The following is a 15900-nucleotide window of genomic DNA, read 5'->3' as shown; positions in this document are numbered from 1 at the left end:
TCATAAAGTTTTCAACATATTACTATGACTTTTTCATGACTTTTTTCGACTTTTCATAAATTTTACATCATACTACTCAATGATTTTTTTATCACTTTTTTCAACCTACTATACTATTACTTTCAGGACTTTTTTCGAAATACTATATTATGACTTTTTTCGACTTACTATACTATGACATTTTTATCACTTTTTTCAACATACTATACTATGACTTTTTTATCGCATTTTTCGACATACATACTATTACTTTTATTACTTTTTTGACATACTATACTAAGACCTTTCATAAATGTTTTTTTTTCGACTTTTATTACTTTTTCAACATACTATACTATTTCTTTCATGACTTTTCTCGACATACTGTACTATGACTTTTTATCACTTTTTTCGACATACTATACTGTGACTTTTCATACATTTTTCAACATACTAGCCTATGACTTTTTTATCACGTTTTTTCAACATACTATAGTATGACTTTTTATGATATTTTTTTACATATTACACTGGCTTCTTGTGACTTTTTTCGACATACTATATTATGACTTTTTTATCACTTTTTTCAACATACTATACTATTACCTTTTTGACATACTGTACTATGACTTTTTTATCACTTTTTTCAACATGCTATACTATGACTTTTTATCACTTTTTACATATTACACTATGGCTTCTTGTGCCTTTTTTCGACATACTATACTATGACTTTTTTATGACTTTTTTCGACATGCTATACTATGACTTTTTATGACATTTTTTACATATTAAACTATGGCTTCTTATGACTTTTGTCAACATACTATACTATGCCTTCTTATCACTTTTTTCAATATACTATATTATGACTTTTTTTCAACATACTATACTGTGAATTTTTTAATGACTTTTTTTCGACATACTATACTATGACTTTTTATGACTTTTATTTTACATACTACTGACTTTTGACATTCTATACTGTGACTTTTTATCACTTTTTTCAACATACTATATACTATGACTTTTATTGACTTTCTTTGACATATTATACTATGACTTTCTTTGACATACTATACTATGACTTATTGACATTATACTATGACTTTTTATTACGTTTTTGACATAATATACTATGACTTTTGTCGATTTACTACACAATGACTTTTTATGACTTTTTTGACATACTATACTATGACTTCATCCCGACATGAAATGTGATGAGAAATCATTCAATGAAGCCATCCATAAAATAATTTAACACGAGAGTATTACAGCAAGTATGGATATTTATTTCAGATTTATATCAAAATACCCTTGTTATATTGCAACTTATTTACAAGACATTGTACAAAAATATGAAAATGCAGATAGTCTCTGCTTTCTGATAATGCTGGCTACTTGAGACAAAGTTAAACATTGGGCTAGTGTAGTACGCACATACTGTATGCACTTCTTTGAATTAATACAAACATTGTTCTTACTGGTAAGGCTACCAGGCAATATTCACATCTGTATACTTTGTTCCATGATGAAAACCATGCATTTTCTTTAGGGAGACTTTCAAAAAAGAACTATACAAATTTATATACATTTATATCAGGTTTTGGCCAGTTATCAAATGAAATAAACCTTTTACCAAAACATGGTTCATGAATTAAAAAACATCAGTCATAGTATTTTACTATTAGGCCTCTATATGGCTACATCAAATGAATGACCATCTGTCACTTAAACACATACTTCACAACCTGACACAAAAAGGTGATGCATTGGTCTCACAATAGACATAAAAAAGCAAAATATAGAAGGAGCAGAAAAACAAATTGCCCATGAATTGACATAATACTTATGACAGGAAATGTTTGAAATGTATACAATCAATGCTGACTTCTGCCACAAATGAAAACCAGTGTACTTGACTAATTTGCACAACCATAATGGTGAAAACGTAAAAGTCTATTACATATTAAAATACACTTTTGCTATGGCCCGTAGCAGAAGTAGAAGCCCTAATAAGCCCTAATGCCAGTTTTGTTTCCAGTCATGCTTTAACATGGGAATGAATCACGAACATTTAAAAACTCAAAGCATACTTGAAATCCTCAGCATTTCTTAAGTGCTCTCAAGAAATTAGAAAATAATAAAATGTACCTTTGCTCAACACCGTGTATTTCTCCTCGGTGATAACGAGAACCAGAACAATACAGAAAATAAGTGCACTCCCATTTGAATATGAATTTTGTTCTCAGCAGTATTTGCACTTATACCATGTTTTCAAAAGAAATGTTCCAACAGTGGGCGTGAAATGAGAAATGGGAACATTGAGAGCGAGACGGAGGCCGTCTTACTCTCCCTCCTCCTTGATGCGCTGCTGTTTGTTGCGGCGAGAATCCAGGTCGAAGGAGAAGTCGGACCACTCGTCGCGCGGTGGGAAGGAGATGGTCTGGCGCAGGGTGAAACGCACGGCGTCGATGACGCGCTCGCCTCGGGCCTCGGAGGAGCCCATGCTGACGGTGGAGGCCCCGCTGGTGGTGCGCACAATGTGGGGAGGTGGGGAAAAATCCATGGCCTGTCGGTGCTCCATGATGCCCTTCCAGATGATGTGCTGGAACTCAACGGGGATCTTCATCCTGGACAGGTCCTAATGGTCATTACACAGGGGAGCGTTAGTATTCGCAGGTGGAGCCACTCTTCTCTCTAACCCATCAAATGACTCGTGTTGGATAGGCAAGGGCTCACCTCCATGTTATAGTTCTCAATCTGGTAGATGTTGGTTAGGCCCTGTGCTGTGAAGTAGTCCAAGCAGCCTGCGCAGCCCAACCGTATAAGGAAGCTGTGGGAGGAAGGGACGAGAGGAGCTTTAACAGGTGGAACAATCTAACTGTTGCTCACTGTTTAAAGGTTCTCTGGGTAGTGGCACTTATCAACAAATTCTACTTTGCAAGACCTGCTTCATTACTGGTTTTATCAAAGTTTCAGACTCAAGTTATGTTGGAAAGACTACCCAAAAATAGACCAATGAAATTACTTTTTTTCTTAGCTTAAAATGGGTGCTGGCAGAACCTCATTCTAAATTAATACATGTATTCAAAGTATATTATAGAGTCAAATAATCAAAGTACAATTCCAGGCCTGCATGGTTGCTATCATTACCAGTCAAAAGTTTGGACACACTTTCTCATTCAAGTGAATGGGAAAGTGTGTCCAAACCTTTGACTGGTACTGTATGTGCAGTAGCCTATAATGTGATGTGCTGTTCTGTGCCTGATGAAGTTCTGATTGATGGAAACATTGCACAGCAACAGCAAATACAAAAACACTGTGAAAGCATAAAATACCTTCAAATGTTTCTAAATTTACAGGATATTTTCAAGCCATTAGTGTGCCATTCAAATAATGCTCCTGTTTGGTCCAGCAGACAAGACCGCAGAAGAGAGATTTCTTGGATGTGCGTACAGTACTCTCTCTCTCTCACTCTCTCTCCAACATTTGAAGGTAAAATTCACACTAATATCCCAGCTCGAGGCAAAAGGAGATGGGGCTCTTTGACTCTGGAAAGGCTAGCCTTTTAAGTCTCTCCTAAAAACACATTATTTTTTAATTTTCTTCTGTGCTTTTACTGCAATCGTTCTTTTAGTTAGAGTAAATTGCACTTTAGTGTAATCTTACTCATATTTTACTGCACTACATTAGGTCTTGGTGAAACTGTGGCTCACTATGTATGTTGTTTGTGCTATATAATCCAAGTTGTTATGATGATGCATTTCTAAGTGAACTGTAGATGTATCCACTGTGGTATGACGAGGTACCTGGAGATGCTGCTGTCCATTGGGTATGGAGGAGGGGGAGTACAGTGGGAGGAAGGCACCATGGGTAGCTGTGGCTGCAGTGCGTGTGTGGGGCTCAGTGAACTCATGTCGTTCATGGGGATGTGAGTACCCATCATGGGAGTCACTGCAGAGACAAAAAGGAGCTACTGTGAGCTTTCTTTTACTGCTCTGGGATTTAGAGAGATTACGTAACGTCAAATGAAACACATGGGGGGAATGGAGGGGGGGAGACATGCAGAGGTTACTCTCAACATGACACATAATGCATCATAACAGGTCCTGCGGGAGAGTCTCACAGGGATCACATTCTTTTTGAGGAGGAAGCTTTCTGTCAGGCGGGGGGGGGGGGGGGGCTGAGAGGTGTTCAGGTCCCCTCCTGCCTGCCCGGACATGCAGTCTTTATAAGTTTACAATAAGCCCAGGGGGGAAGGGGCAACTAGTGGGGGGTGGTGGGGGGCATAGCCTGAGATAGACAGGAAGAGAAACAAAGGGGCACACTTACTGTCAGTCAGGCCTCCAGCCATGCTGGATGGGGTGAGTGTGTTACGCTGCTGGGGGTTGATGAGCTGGCTGACGGAGGGCAGCTTGTTGACTTTTCCGTGAGTTGGGGAGCAGGAGCCGTAGGGGGGCTGAGACTGCATCGAAGTCCTGGGGTGGGAGAGAGAAGGCGACATGCTGTTACAATCATCGCTCAGCAGCACTCACACGGGATGACAAAGGCCTGCGCAGTTTGCTCTTTACATTTATTCTAATTAAACATAACTGGAACTGATAGTGCATTCCATTTGTTATTAGAAAGTTGGAATTTTTGATTTCTTAGTTGGAAACATGCCCCCAACTGCAGTTGGATTTCCGATTTGGGAAGTCAGAAAACCTTGCAAATGGCTCAATAGCGCCCACTATTAAGTGTCAAAGAAGTAGCCCCTGCAGTGCGTTTCACCTAGATGTATCAAATTTGGTATGCATCATGTCCAGATCTACAAAAAAGCCTCTTGCAGCCATACCCTAAACTCAACCGGAAGTCCGCCATTTTGAATTGAACATTTTTGGGACATTTTGGACCATTCACAGGTGTTGTAATTTAACAAACTCCTCCTACAGATTTAACCCAATTGACTTCAAAATTGGTCAGTACAATCTAAAGAACCTGGCAAGCTATTGCAGTTATGTCCAATTGTGTGGGCGTGGCATGGCATTGAATTTTCTTGTTTCGCCATGAAACATAGCAGCACCCCGAACTCAAAATCCAACATGGCTGCTCCACTGTATTAATACACCGTTTATTAGCACTACTGTCCTATTTATGTCTCACTAAATCAGTTGTACACAATGTCCTGTCCAACTTCTATCTGTGGACATGTTACGCTGTTTGCAGCACAAAATACAGTGAAATGCGCGGTTATCACCTAATATTGCTAACAATGGCTAACCTGGCTAGAGCACTTGGTAATCGGAACGCAGTCAACTCGGGTGTGACGTAATCCCCAACTCTGGCTTCCGAGGTGAATGGAACGCACTATGATAATAACATTTTTGTAAATTACTAACTTTCTGGGCCCCTAGAGAAGGTTTCCTCCTCATACTGACCACATATTTCAATCATGACATAGAGCAGTAAAAGAAAAGGACAGAGTTCAAGCAACAACAAAAAAAGCTATTTATTATGTTCTGACAGGCAAAAGTGCAATAGCCACATAAAATAACAAAACAATCTGTTTCAAACAGAATGGTCACAGATGCAAATGTTCACATCTGTTCTGTACATCACAGAGTGCACATCAAACAAATGTGCAAACTGTCCTGCAGTGACTTTATAAAACATGACCAGCATTGGCTAAAAGTTCTCTCAAGAATAAAGTCTCTTCCCCCCACCCAAAACCCAATGAGATAGATTTTGTGAGTCCAGCTCTCATGACGATGCAAGGTCAAAAACACATTGACTTAAATAAGCTCAAGTAAGATAAAGAAACAGACGTTTAAGCTTGGTTCCTGTCCAACTTCAGCCTTCATAAAAGGTTGAATGGGACGAACGTTTCACAAACAGACTCTATGCAACAGATACATGACACTGCCATAAAACTAAACAGGGACGACCTGAACAAAGTGAGGGTGTCATCATAATAGGCAACCTTACAAAATGTACTTTTCAATGGACAAAAAGAATGCATGCAAATCAGTCTACAAATTATAATCTATGGATTTCAGATTGGTAGAGAGCCAGTAGGCCAGAGTGGATAAACAAAGGCTTTGCAAGGCCAGCATGTAGGGCTACAACCTACATGTCATACTGACAATGTCCAACCCATAATGGCTGAATAAAATAACAAAGAGATATTCCATGATCTTGCAGCAGATCTTAAAAAACAGAAAGTTTCAGTGTCACATCCTCAGTGCAGAATCCCAGAAGGCAGAAAGGGAGGAGATCAGAAAAAAAGTTGATGAAAAGGAGACAGAGAGGCGGTCCGTGTGACTCGGAGGAGGAGGGAGGAGGAATGTGGGTCAGAGTTTCAGGAGGAGCTGCAGCGCCACCTCTGCTCTCCTGCCGGTTCCATGAGCTGGCTACCAAGACGGGCTTTAATCAGACTGCAGGGAGGAACCAGAAAAAGAGAGAGAGAGCAGAAATAAGTGCTCACTGACAGAGGAGGAGAGAGGAGTGACCCCAGAGGTTCAGAAAAGTAGCTCAACAAATGGCAGGGTTTTCCCCAGTGTATTCCCCCTGCCTGGAGGTGGCCCATCGGGCCTAAGTTGCCCCCCACTAGGCCTAAGCCACTTAAAATGTATTTTAAGACGTTTTTTAAACTACAGTTATAGTTGGGCAGCTCGGTCGGAACTTTAGATATAGCTATATTTTCAAATCTACAGTAAGCTTTTAGTACTGACTTAATGTAGCGCCCTATGCCAACAACTGTTCTGGGGGAAACCCTGACCGGTATTGAAAAAAAAAAAAAAAAAAAGATACACACACAGAACTACACAAAGTTTGTGTGACAGAGAGCTGTAACTTAACACATCAATGTCCTGCACTAATGAGTCTGTCCAGAAGATGGCACTCTACAAACACAGATCACAGCATGTCAGTACTGTTATGTGCAGCAATATTTGGCGTTAACACAGTGGAGGAATAAAAAGACCTGGCACAATTGCTGTTGACAGAACCTTTTATTTCAAAGGGTGTGAGGGAAACATTGCAGGAGTTGGAAATGACAGAAATGAGTACCAAGCTATGTTGGCCATGAGGATTGTAACAATATACAAAGAAAACTAAGAAAAACATGCATGATAACCACACAAAAAAGCGCAAATATACCAAATCTTTTCTAATATTCAGGCTTTAAAAAATCTTGAATTTAGAATCTAAACGTATCAACAAACCCAGTAAAACCTGAAATGCAGGATTTAGTTAAATGTCGGTTTGTTAAATGATTGTTAATAGGCTTTACCAACATGACAGCAACAGGTAGGCAGCAACAAACAAAAGTAAAGTAAAAACCGGCAGATGCAAGCATTATCTCACTGTGAGGCTGTCTGCCAGTCTCTTAATGGGAAACTATAACGTAAGCAATAATTATCACCATCGGGCTGTCAAACTATCATTTACACCCATCTCTTCTTTTCCATAGCTTATAGTGAAATGGGCGTGGACGAGGAAAAGTGTGTGCGAACATGTGCGTCTGAGACAGTTTTAATTATGCTCAGAGTGAACAGATGAGGCCAAGGCACGGATTTTGTAGGGTGCTGTTGTGCAAACCCTGGCAGAGCACCCAAAGGCGTTACCGCCAATCTTTGGAAGCTTCTCCTTAACAAAGCATAGCCAGGTACATTTGTCACGATTCGTCAGCTTTGGCTCACATCCCATGAGAGCGCAGAAGAGAAAACAAAAGCAGCTCTACTTGATGCAAGGCTCACCCTCGAACTTGCCAGCATTGAGCAAAAAACTCTAGGTCCATTCTTAGCTGAGAAACACTGAACAACACCCATTTTAGAGCAATTATTATCTGCGATGCTTCAATGGCAGCAATAAATAGAATCCAGAAATCTCATGCATAGCCTTTATCAGTGCAATCCACTTTTCCAGCAACGAGTCAGTCAGGTTTAGTCAGTTAAATCACTGCAGTCTATTTAAAACAAAAACAATTTTATCCAAAACAAATCTTCTGTGCAAGCAAACGAGCAGTTCAGTGACAGTAGATAAAGAGAAAACAGGACAAGTAAAACAGGAATTTGAGGGTAAACCTTGCAAGTAATATGGGTATGTGCCTAAGACCAAATGAGCAAGACTTTATTATGAATCTGAACCAGTACTCACTGTTTCTGAAGGAGATTCTGCTGCTGCTGCCTGTACGACTCTATAGTGTGCTGTGGCAGAAACTGCATGAGTTCCAGAGACTCTTTGATTTTTACCAAAATCTCATAAATTTCACGGCCTTTGATCTGTAAGAAAAAAAAAGAAAGAAAGGCGGTGGTCAGTAAGCAGCTTGGACACACTCAGAACAATGTTTCAAAGCAATTCCCCGAAACAGTGAAAGTAACACTTACAGGCAAACAAAAAACCTCCTCATCTGTAGATCTTCTCTTCTTGATGGTGGACATCTGTATGCCATGGGAAACCTGGCGGAAGGCTGCAAAGAGGAGGGTAAAGTGTTAAGTATCTTTGGCCAAGTGCTTAAATAGTGAGCCTAAGTCAGAGCAGGAGGGGGAACAAGCGAGAGAGGAAAGAGTTAGAATGTGGAGAGTTTGGCAGCAGTCACGTGTGGAGTGTTAGCGAGTGCGGCGGTTAGGGGTCATCGACACTGGCAGCATGTCGGATCAGACCAAAGCACGACAGACCACCACCAGCCCCGGCCCTACTTACGGCGCTTCGTACCGTCATTGCTCTTTGTGCCGTCCGTTACATGCTGCTTGCGGATGCTGTCCTCGTCTGCCTTCCGGTCTCGGCCCGGGCAGGCGCAGATCCTGGCCTCGAAGCACCGGCGGCCTAATACCTGACCACTGGGAGAAGACGGGGGGGACACACAGCACATAAGACACAATCCACCGCTTAACTGGAGGCATGACAGGCAATCACAGCGGACGAGGATAATTGTGTCTCTTACTCTCTGGTTTCCAGAGTGACAATGATGAGAATTGGGCGTCTGTTCATTCCGCCCACGCAGCTCGAGTTGCACATGAAGTTGTACAAAATTGTGGTGAATTCTGTCCCCACCTGAGAAAGGAGAACGACACTGATGGTGAGTGACATCACTGGGTGAAATGAAAAATGGGAAAAACAAAAACAAAGAACTGGTTTTTAGACAGGATTTTGAAGACTGCATTTACATGTACAGCCATGACCTGCCTCCTGTAAAACCTGCGTTTAAAAGCAGGCGGCCACGAATAAGAATTCTCCCCATCCCCATCTCCATCTACATAATATTTTTGAAACAAATCTGGTGTATTTTAGTTTTGTAAGTGATGCAAAGGCACACGTGAAAGCTCTACTAGTTTTTATCTCAGGTTACAGCAGAAAGACGCCTAAATATGCATATTTAAGTCTATGTAAATGCAGTGTTAGAGTCATTAAAGTTACAATTTTAGTATCTCTTTCTACTTTTCTAGTCTTTAAAAACATATATATTTAAAATATCAAAAGACATGATTATAACCAAAGACAACGCAATTCCTTTATTTTCCCCAGCCAGATTTTGCTGATGCAATTCACAAAAAAACATAGAAGTATGTATATATATATATATATATATATATATATATATATATATATATATATATATACACATACTTCTATATACATACTTCTATGTTATATATACTTCTATGTTTTTTTAAAGTCAATTACAACGTCACAATATTTAGCCTACCTTAATAACTAAATTAATGACTTCAACATTATTTAAACATCCCAGTTACTGGATAGTTTAAAAACAGATTCACCGCCCCGATCCTTCCTGATAGCTGTCATAGTTAGTGGCTAAAATGATGAAACCATATTTGTAACCACATGTGACACTGCAACGTGGCTTTTAATTACATATCATAACTTTCCAGGTGACCTGTTACACCCACATGCAGACCAACAGGACTATTTCCTTCTGAGGCCTGCATAGAGATGAAGTAGCGTTCCTACTGAGGGGTTTCAGGGGACTGAGAGGCTGGACATGAGAAGTCTGTCACTGCTCTGTCAGAGTCAGGCGGAGGTGGTGAGGCGTCGCTGACGGGGCATTCAGCTAGCCTCGCTCGGCGATGATAGATAGCTCACCTGGGGAGGTTCGTAAGGAACTAATACGCTCTGTCTTCCAGTGATGGAGTCCTCCACATACTGGGCGTGGTTGTTTCCCTCCACACGGATCAGGTGGCTCGGAGGAGCTATCTGACCTGGAAGCAGAACACACAAGTTGTGTCATTAAATGTTGACAGCAAACACTATTTACTGAAGTGAAACATGAGCGAAGATTTGTTTAAAAAAATAAATAAATCAAACAGAACTGACCGTCGTTGAACTCGCGGCTAAGCTCATGGTTCGGGCAGCGTTTCACCACCTCAGTTACATGTTCGGCTTTCTTGTAAACAGGCATGGCTCTGATAACAGCGCCCTGGGGTGGGTTGGTCAGGACTTTAATCTGAATGGGACATGTCTTGGCAATTTGGCAGTATAACTTCTTCAGGTCTGTCGAGTACTGGAAAAGAGAAATCACAAGACAAAGGAGAAAAAGATTACATAAGCATTGCAAAATAAATTATAGAAATTAAAAATACCAAAGTTGCTCAGAAAAGTTCATGAGCAGTATAGAAGCTTCCAAAAAATTCTGCCTAAATTTTAAAAAGCACAGATCAACACCTGTTGCCTGGACTGTGCACTTCTGGTTTCCCTGAAGCAAAAAGGGTTAAAGACAAGACTGATTACGACCTACCTAAATAAACTCGCACAAGAGTTTTGGTGCTACGAGTGTGTATTGGGCAACCTCAAGGATGTCTCACGGAGAGCCTCTGGGACTTCCGCGGAGAGCCATAAAATGGACCCTCCAGCAGCAATTAAACTAGGCCTGGCTTTCATCTTCAAGGGAGGAGTATTCTGCTAAAGCATCTGATGGCTACTCATCACACAGAACAGGGCTTCTGAAGTGTGAGTGCAGTTTTCCTTGTGCGGTTGAAAATGACTTTTGAGTACAGGAATGAAGTAGTATTACAGGAGTTACAAAAGAGCCATGTATGACTGGTGCCAAAATGTGATGGTCTCTTACACAAACTGGCTCACATTCAAGGTTTGTAAGCCAGGAGTCATGAAGAATGGATGCACGTTGATCCCTGGCACTGTTAGGATTGATAACCAGTAAGCCATCAGAAAGACTGAATTGTTACTAATAGGCAGAACCCAACTGTGTAAACAAACCATTCAAATCAGTGCTGTGTAAGCAGAGCCTTAAATCCTCTGTGTGCAGGAGACATCGGGTGGGGGTGGTGGGGATTTTTTTTTTTCCCTGTCAGGTTAATTTCTGAGTGAACATTGTGAAAGCCGCTTGGGGCTGTGTTCGAAAAACAATGCAACATAAAATTCCACCTCCATTAAGTTTGGTTCCAAAGAAAAGGCGCTCATCCCAGTACCTGTCTGTGCTGACTTTAAATATTACACAAGCTTGGCAGGGACATTTTCTACTCTGCTCCCCAGGCACAACCTTTCCTTTCATCAAGACAAACCCAAAACAGTGCCTTCTCATCTCTCTTTCCCAGATTCTTGCTCGCAAGCCGAACACATTACTGCTGTGCATTTCACCCAAAGACCGGATCCACTAATAAAAGGCAAGTTAATAATAACCCAAATTCTCCACTACGCTCCTTTCCTCAAGTGACCTCATTATAAACTGTACATGCACAGGACACAACACTACATTACACTTTGAATATTCACTGCTGGAAAGTTAAGGTAATATTAAAGCAGACAGTAAGGAAATATAAAAATCAGTAGCAAGTGTTTGCCATTTGTGCCTAAATACATCTAGCTAAAATGATGTACTGACGATGAGCACAATGAAAGCTCTGGGACATGTACATCAACACAATGCGTGAAGTGATTCTTCCTTAAAATCAAAGCAGCTTTCCAAAAAAAAAAAAAAAAAAAAAAAAAGAGAGAGAGAGAGAAAAGCCTAAGATGAATGGTTGCAATTGCCCCCTCGCTCCTAACCTGATACTCCCCGTACACCTCTGTCAATCAGCTAAATGAGGTGGAGAACAGGGGAAAGAGCAAAAGAGAAAGAGTGAGTAGGAGATCATGAGGCAAAGAGAACGAGAGATGTGCTGGGTAAAGGGTCACTACGTAGCATTTGGAATAATTACAGGGTGCTGGATTTGTGTACCTGAAGGCGAAAACAACACAACTCAAAGCAATAAGATCTAATCAGAGATGTTAGAGGCAGAAAAGCGAAGTTTGTTTAGATCATATCCTACTTTCTCAAACGTACACCCACACACACACCCACATCCACACAAACAAGAGAGCCAATCCCAGCCCTGAAGGTACAAACTTTGAGCACACAGCTATGCGCTGCCGGTGCTGTGTTTGCTCAGCAGTGAGAGTGGGGAGCTGCTGCTGATTGCTAAAGCTAACAGTGTTCGGGGGTGAAGGACAGCCAGTTGACTGATGGGATTCAGTGGCTCACACAGGGCGTGGTGCTCAGGTGTTAACATGTAATTATGAGCCTTTCATTGGTCACATTGTGAATTGCACAGCCAAAGGAACACACAGGCGCACAATGCAGAGCTGCTTAATCACAATCATTTGAAAGAAAACGTTTTCTACATATTTGCAAGAACCACACAAGACATTGCTTTCAGCTGGCACGTGATGTGGCAGTGAGGCGAAAAACAACAACGACCAAGAGTGGCTGCATTCACAAATACAACCTACTCAACTCCGCTGTTGTGCAGCTCTGCAGGACAAAGAAAATGAGCTGGTGTAATAATGGAACTATGTTCTTATAATAATCTAACTGCGTGCAACATACAATTTGTTCTGATGCGTGTACAGTGCTGCATGTGTGCAATTACTTTCTAACACATGCAACTCTTGAACACACAAACACACACTTCCCGTGGAGCACAGGTTGAGGCAGGCCCACAACTGTAGCGTTCTTTTCTCCCTGACAGGCGCTGCGGGCGCATGCAGAAGTCAAGTCCTGACAAACATCAGGCCTTAAACAAGCGCTGTTTGGCGCCTCAGGTCTTGTCTTCTTCATACCTGACATGTCATGTCATGCCCAAAGCTTCTCCCAAACCTGTTTAATTCCTCAATAATGCAAAGGGGTGTTTTCTACTCTCCTCTTTTCTCTGAAACAGAAGTAAAACACCTGCTTTTTCGAAGAAAATGTATACGGGGTCAAATGTAAAGTTTATACAGGATAACTACCTTTCTCTATATCTCAGTCTACAAAAAAAAAAAGATTATGTTGTAGCCATCAGCACCAATCTTGATCACACAATCTGAGTGATGACACCTGTCCTAAGGCAAACCTGTACACTGACATGTGGTATCACGTTTGTGTGGTCAGTGCTGAAAGAGTCAAATATGCATCTGTCACTTGGGATTAGCCAATCGAACCCTTTTCTAACCAGCGGTCTAAATTACTATAACTACAACTAAGTTCATTGTGCTTGAAACCGAAAATAAAAGCCAGTAGAGAGATATGAAGAAAAAGATCTTGTTTTTCCTTTCATTCTTTTCAAACATTGCACTACTCAAAAAAAACCAGTTTGATCTACTTATCCTTCAAGGAAGTAATAAAGCTGCCAGCGTGTTTGTGTTATTCTAAAGTTCAGTCATCATACAATGTTTTTTTGTGTTGAGAGCTCCCACAAACTCAGTTGTGGTTTGATCCAGGAAATACTACCTTTTTTGTATTTATACAACTACAGCATGATCCTGTTTTCTGTTGAGGTAAACCAATGCTGCCAGTATCTGTACAGGGTTGTTTGCACGGAGTAAAAAAGAATCTTGTAATCTAAACTGTAAGAGAATGGGCTTTTCCACAACGATTTATGAAGAAATCGCATAGCCCATATAATAAAAAACCTTTTCAACTCTGCTTGTTTAAAAAATTCCCCTCTACCTTTTCCCATCTGTAGCTTTTAGGGCTTGTCTCCCTGTGATGGGCGAGTCGTGACAAGCTTCTTGACAAAAACAAGTCTCAGCCCCATCTCGTGAGGCGTGGGACGGGCCCGCAGATGTTCCAGGGGCAAGCTGTGTCTTGCTGCCTTTCGCTAGAACACTCTTCTCTTTGAGCATTCAAGGGCTCTCTCCTCCTCCTTCTCCTCCGGCGCAATGTGAGATGCAACCATCAAGCTTAACTCTCTCAAAAAGACAGAGCCCACTCCAAAAGCACAGGGTTCAGGTGAGAGGCACACAGTATTTACACAAGTATTACCTACAGGCCCTCAATCCATTACTGTAATCCCTCGAGCTCTACAGCGTCCCAATGATAGCCCAAACCGTGACATTCCTCTCCTTTGACTACTATATGTGGTGGCAGTTAATACACATGGCAAACACAACCAATCTTCAGCCTCACAATAGTTGCATCTGCAGCCAACAATGGCTGCCTCATTAGCAACACTCCATTAATTTAGTAAAGCAAAGAAGATAAAACATCTCTATCCCATGTATTCATTTGACCTGGCCAAGTTTTTTTTCCCTAACTAAATGATTGAAGAGAGAGCACCATGGAGACTGCAGGAGTGCCAACTAGAAAACGGTGTGGGAGCAGTTCTGGGAAATGTTGACGTGCTGCACCTTACTGTGTATGTGTGTGTCACACAGTCATCCTAGACAGGAAGAGGTTAAGGTGTGGGTTAGGGATTAGGTGTGTCTCCATAAGAACAGTCATCAAAAAGCACAGTACACAGTCCACTAAGTCGTGTGGAAGATCCCGCAGGCCTTCAAAAGGGGGCATTAGCAGATCTATGCACCGAGCAAAGCTGTGGCGGTGACATCTTCAGTGGCTCTCTGCCATCCGTCCATCAGTCCAGCAGTAGAGCTATTGGGTTGAGATTACGGGAGCTTTGGAAAAAAGCTCCTCAGATCAGGGGAGGGAGCCTCATTGTGATGGGAACCAACACTATAATCACAATTCTTTAGAATTAGGTCAACAGCTACTGTAGACCACAGGGGAAATGACCTCTCTGTGAGCCATTATAGGAAATAAGCAGCAGCACAACAAAATAATGTTCAGTGAGGCAAAATTGTGACAAAATTAAGTAACGTAAGGTGTCTAAATGACACTAAATGGCACTAAATGAGAAAACAACTCTAATATGTTGTTTTATTGTTTTTAGGGGTACAACGGAAAAATAGAAACCAGTAAAGAAACACCAAGAGACTCTTTATGTAGCTCATCCATTAAAACAGCGGACAATTAACTCTCTTGATGGGTTAGTTAATAGCGTCATAAATGTTCATGAATCAATTACTATTAAATTTAAGAAAATATATATATATTTTTAAAATGTTTTTTCTCTTTTAAATTTGTGCATTTTTGATACTGTTCCAATCTCAAAATACAATCATATTTCTTTTATATCATCTGCTTTATATCTGTGAATGTACATTCATGTTATATTCTATCATTCAATAATTCTTTCATATGAATAGAAAAGAGCACTGGCACAACAATATACTATATGTATAATCTTTTTTGGCTCAATAAATAACATTTGATAAAAATGATGGACGCAGGTCAGGAAAGTGCCACTTTATTCATCACAGATTTCCTCTTCTTTTTTTATTTGCTATATTTTTAGCTCTCATTGTTGTTTTTCATCTTCAAAGATATATTCAAAGCATCAGGGAAAGATACACTTACTCAGTACAGTAATAATAAGTAAACAATCCACTACTTTGCCATGTTAAGTCAGACTAATCAATCCAGTCTTGCATCATGTGTTGTGACTGTGGGACACAGACTGTTGCACTACATGCATCTATAATGGGGATGTGTCCTAAACCAGTGTGGCTCAGGCTATGGGGCGTGCCTCTCACAAACCACACTCCCAACCTCCTCACAGTTGCACATCAGACAAACACTTTTGTTTTTGGGCTGTGAAA

General features: G+C 40.8%; 1 protein-coding gene across 3 annotated transcripts in view; it reads right to left on the bottom strand.

Moving 5' to 3' along the window:
* Nucleotides 1-1251: 1251 nt before the first annotated feature.
* The window catches only part of tp63 (tumor protein p63), a 40753-nt gene continuing 26104 nt past the window's right edge, over nt 1252-15900 (bottom strand). For 2 of the 3 annotated variants that reach the window (XM_028587049.1, XM_028587050.1), the window contains exons 5-14: nt 10300-10486; nt 10069-10184; nt 8909-9018; nt 8668-8804; nt 8352-8434; nt 8122-8246; nt 4318-4463; nt 3795-3939; nt 2725-2818; nt 1252-2626 (exon numbers count right to left, since the gene is read on the bottom strand). In XM_028587049.1, coding sequence (XP_028442850.1) covers nt 2330-2626; nt 2725-2818; nt 3795-3939; nt 4318-4463; nt 8122-8246; nt 8352-8434; nt 8668-8804; nt 8909-9018; nt 10069-10184; nt 10300-10486 — 1440 coding nt within the window. In that variant the 3' untranslated portion in view covers nt 1252-2329. The remainder of the gene's footprint in view (nt 2627-2724; nt 2819-3794; nt 3940-4317; nt 4464-8121; nt 8247-8351; nt 8435-8667; nt 8805-8908; nt 9019-10068; nt 10185-10299; nt 10487-15900) is intronic. The other variant, XM_028587048.1, reaches the window with a different exon arrangement.

The sequence above is a fragment of the Perca flavescens genome, chromosome 9, assembly GCF_004354835.1.
Source record: "Perca flavescens isolate YP-PL-M2 chromosome 9, PFLA_1.0, whole genome shotgun sequence".
In the NCBI taxonomy this organism is placed as follows: Eukaryota; Metazoa; Chordata; class Actinopteri; order Perciformes; family Percidae; genus Perca; species Perca flavescens.
Note: the sequence above shows the minus strand (reverse complement) of the source record. Positions and strands in the feature narration are given on the sequence as shown.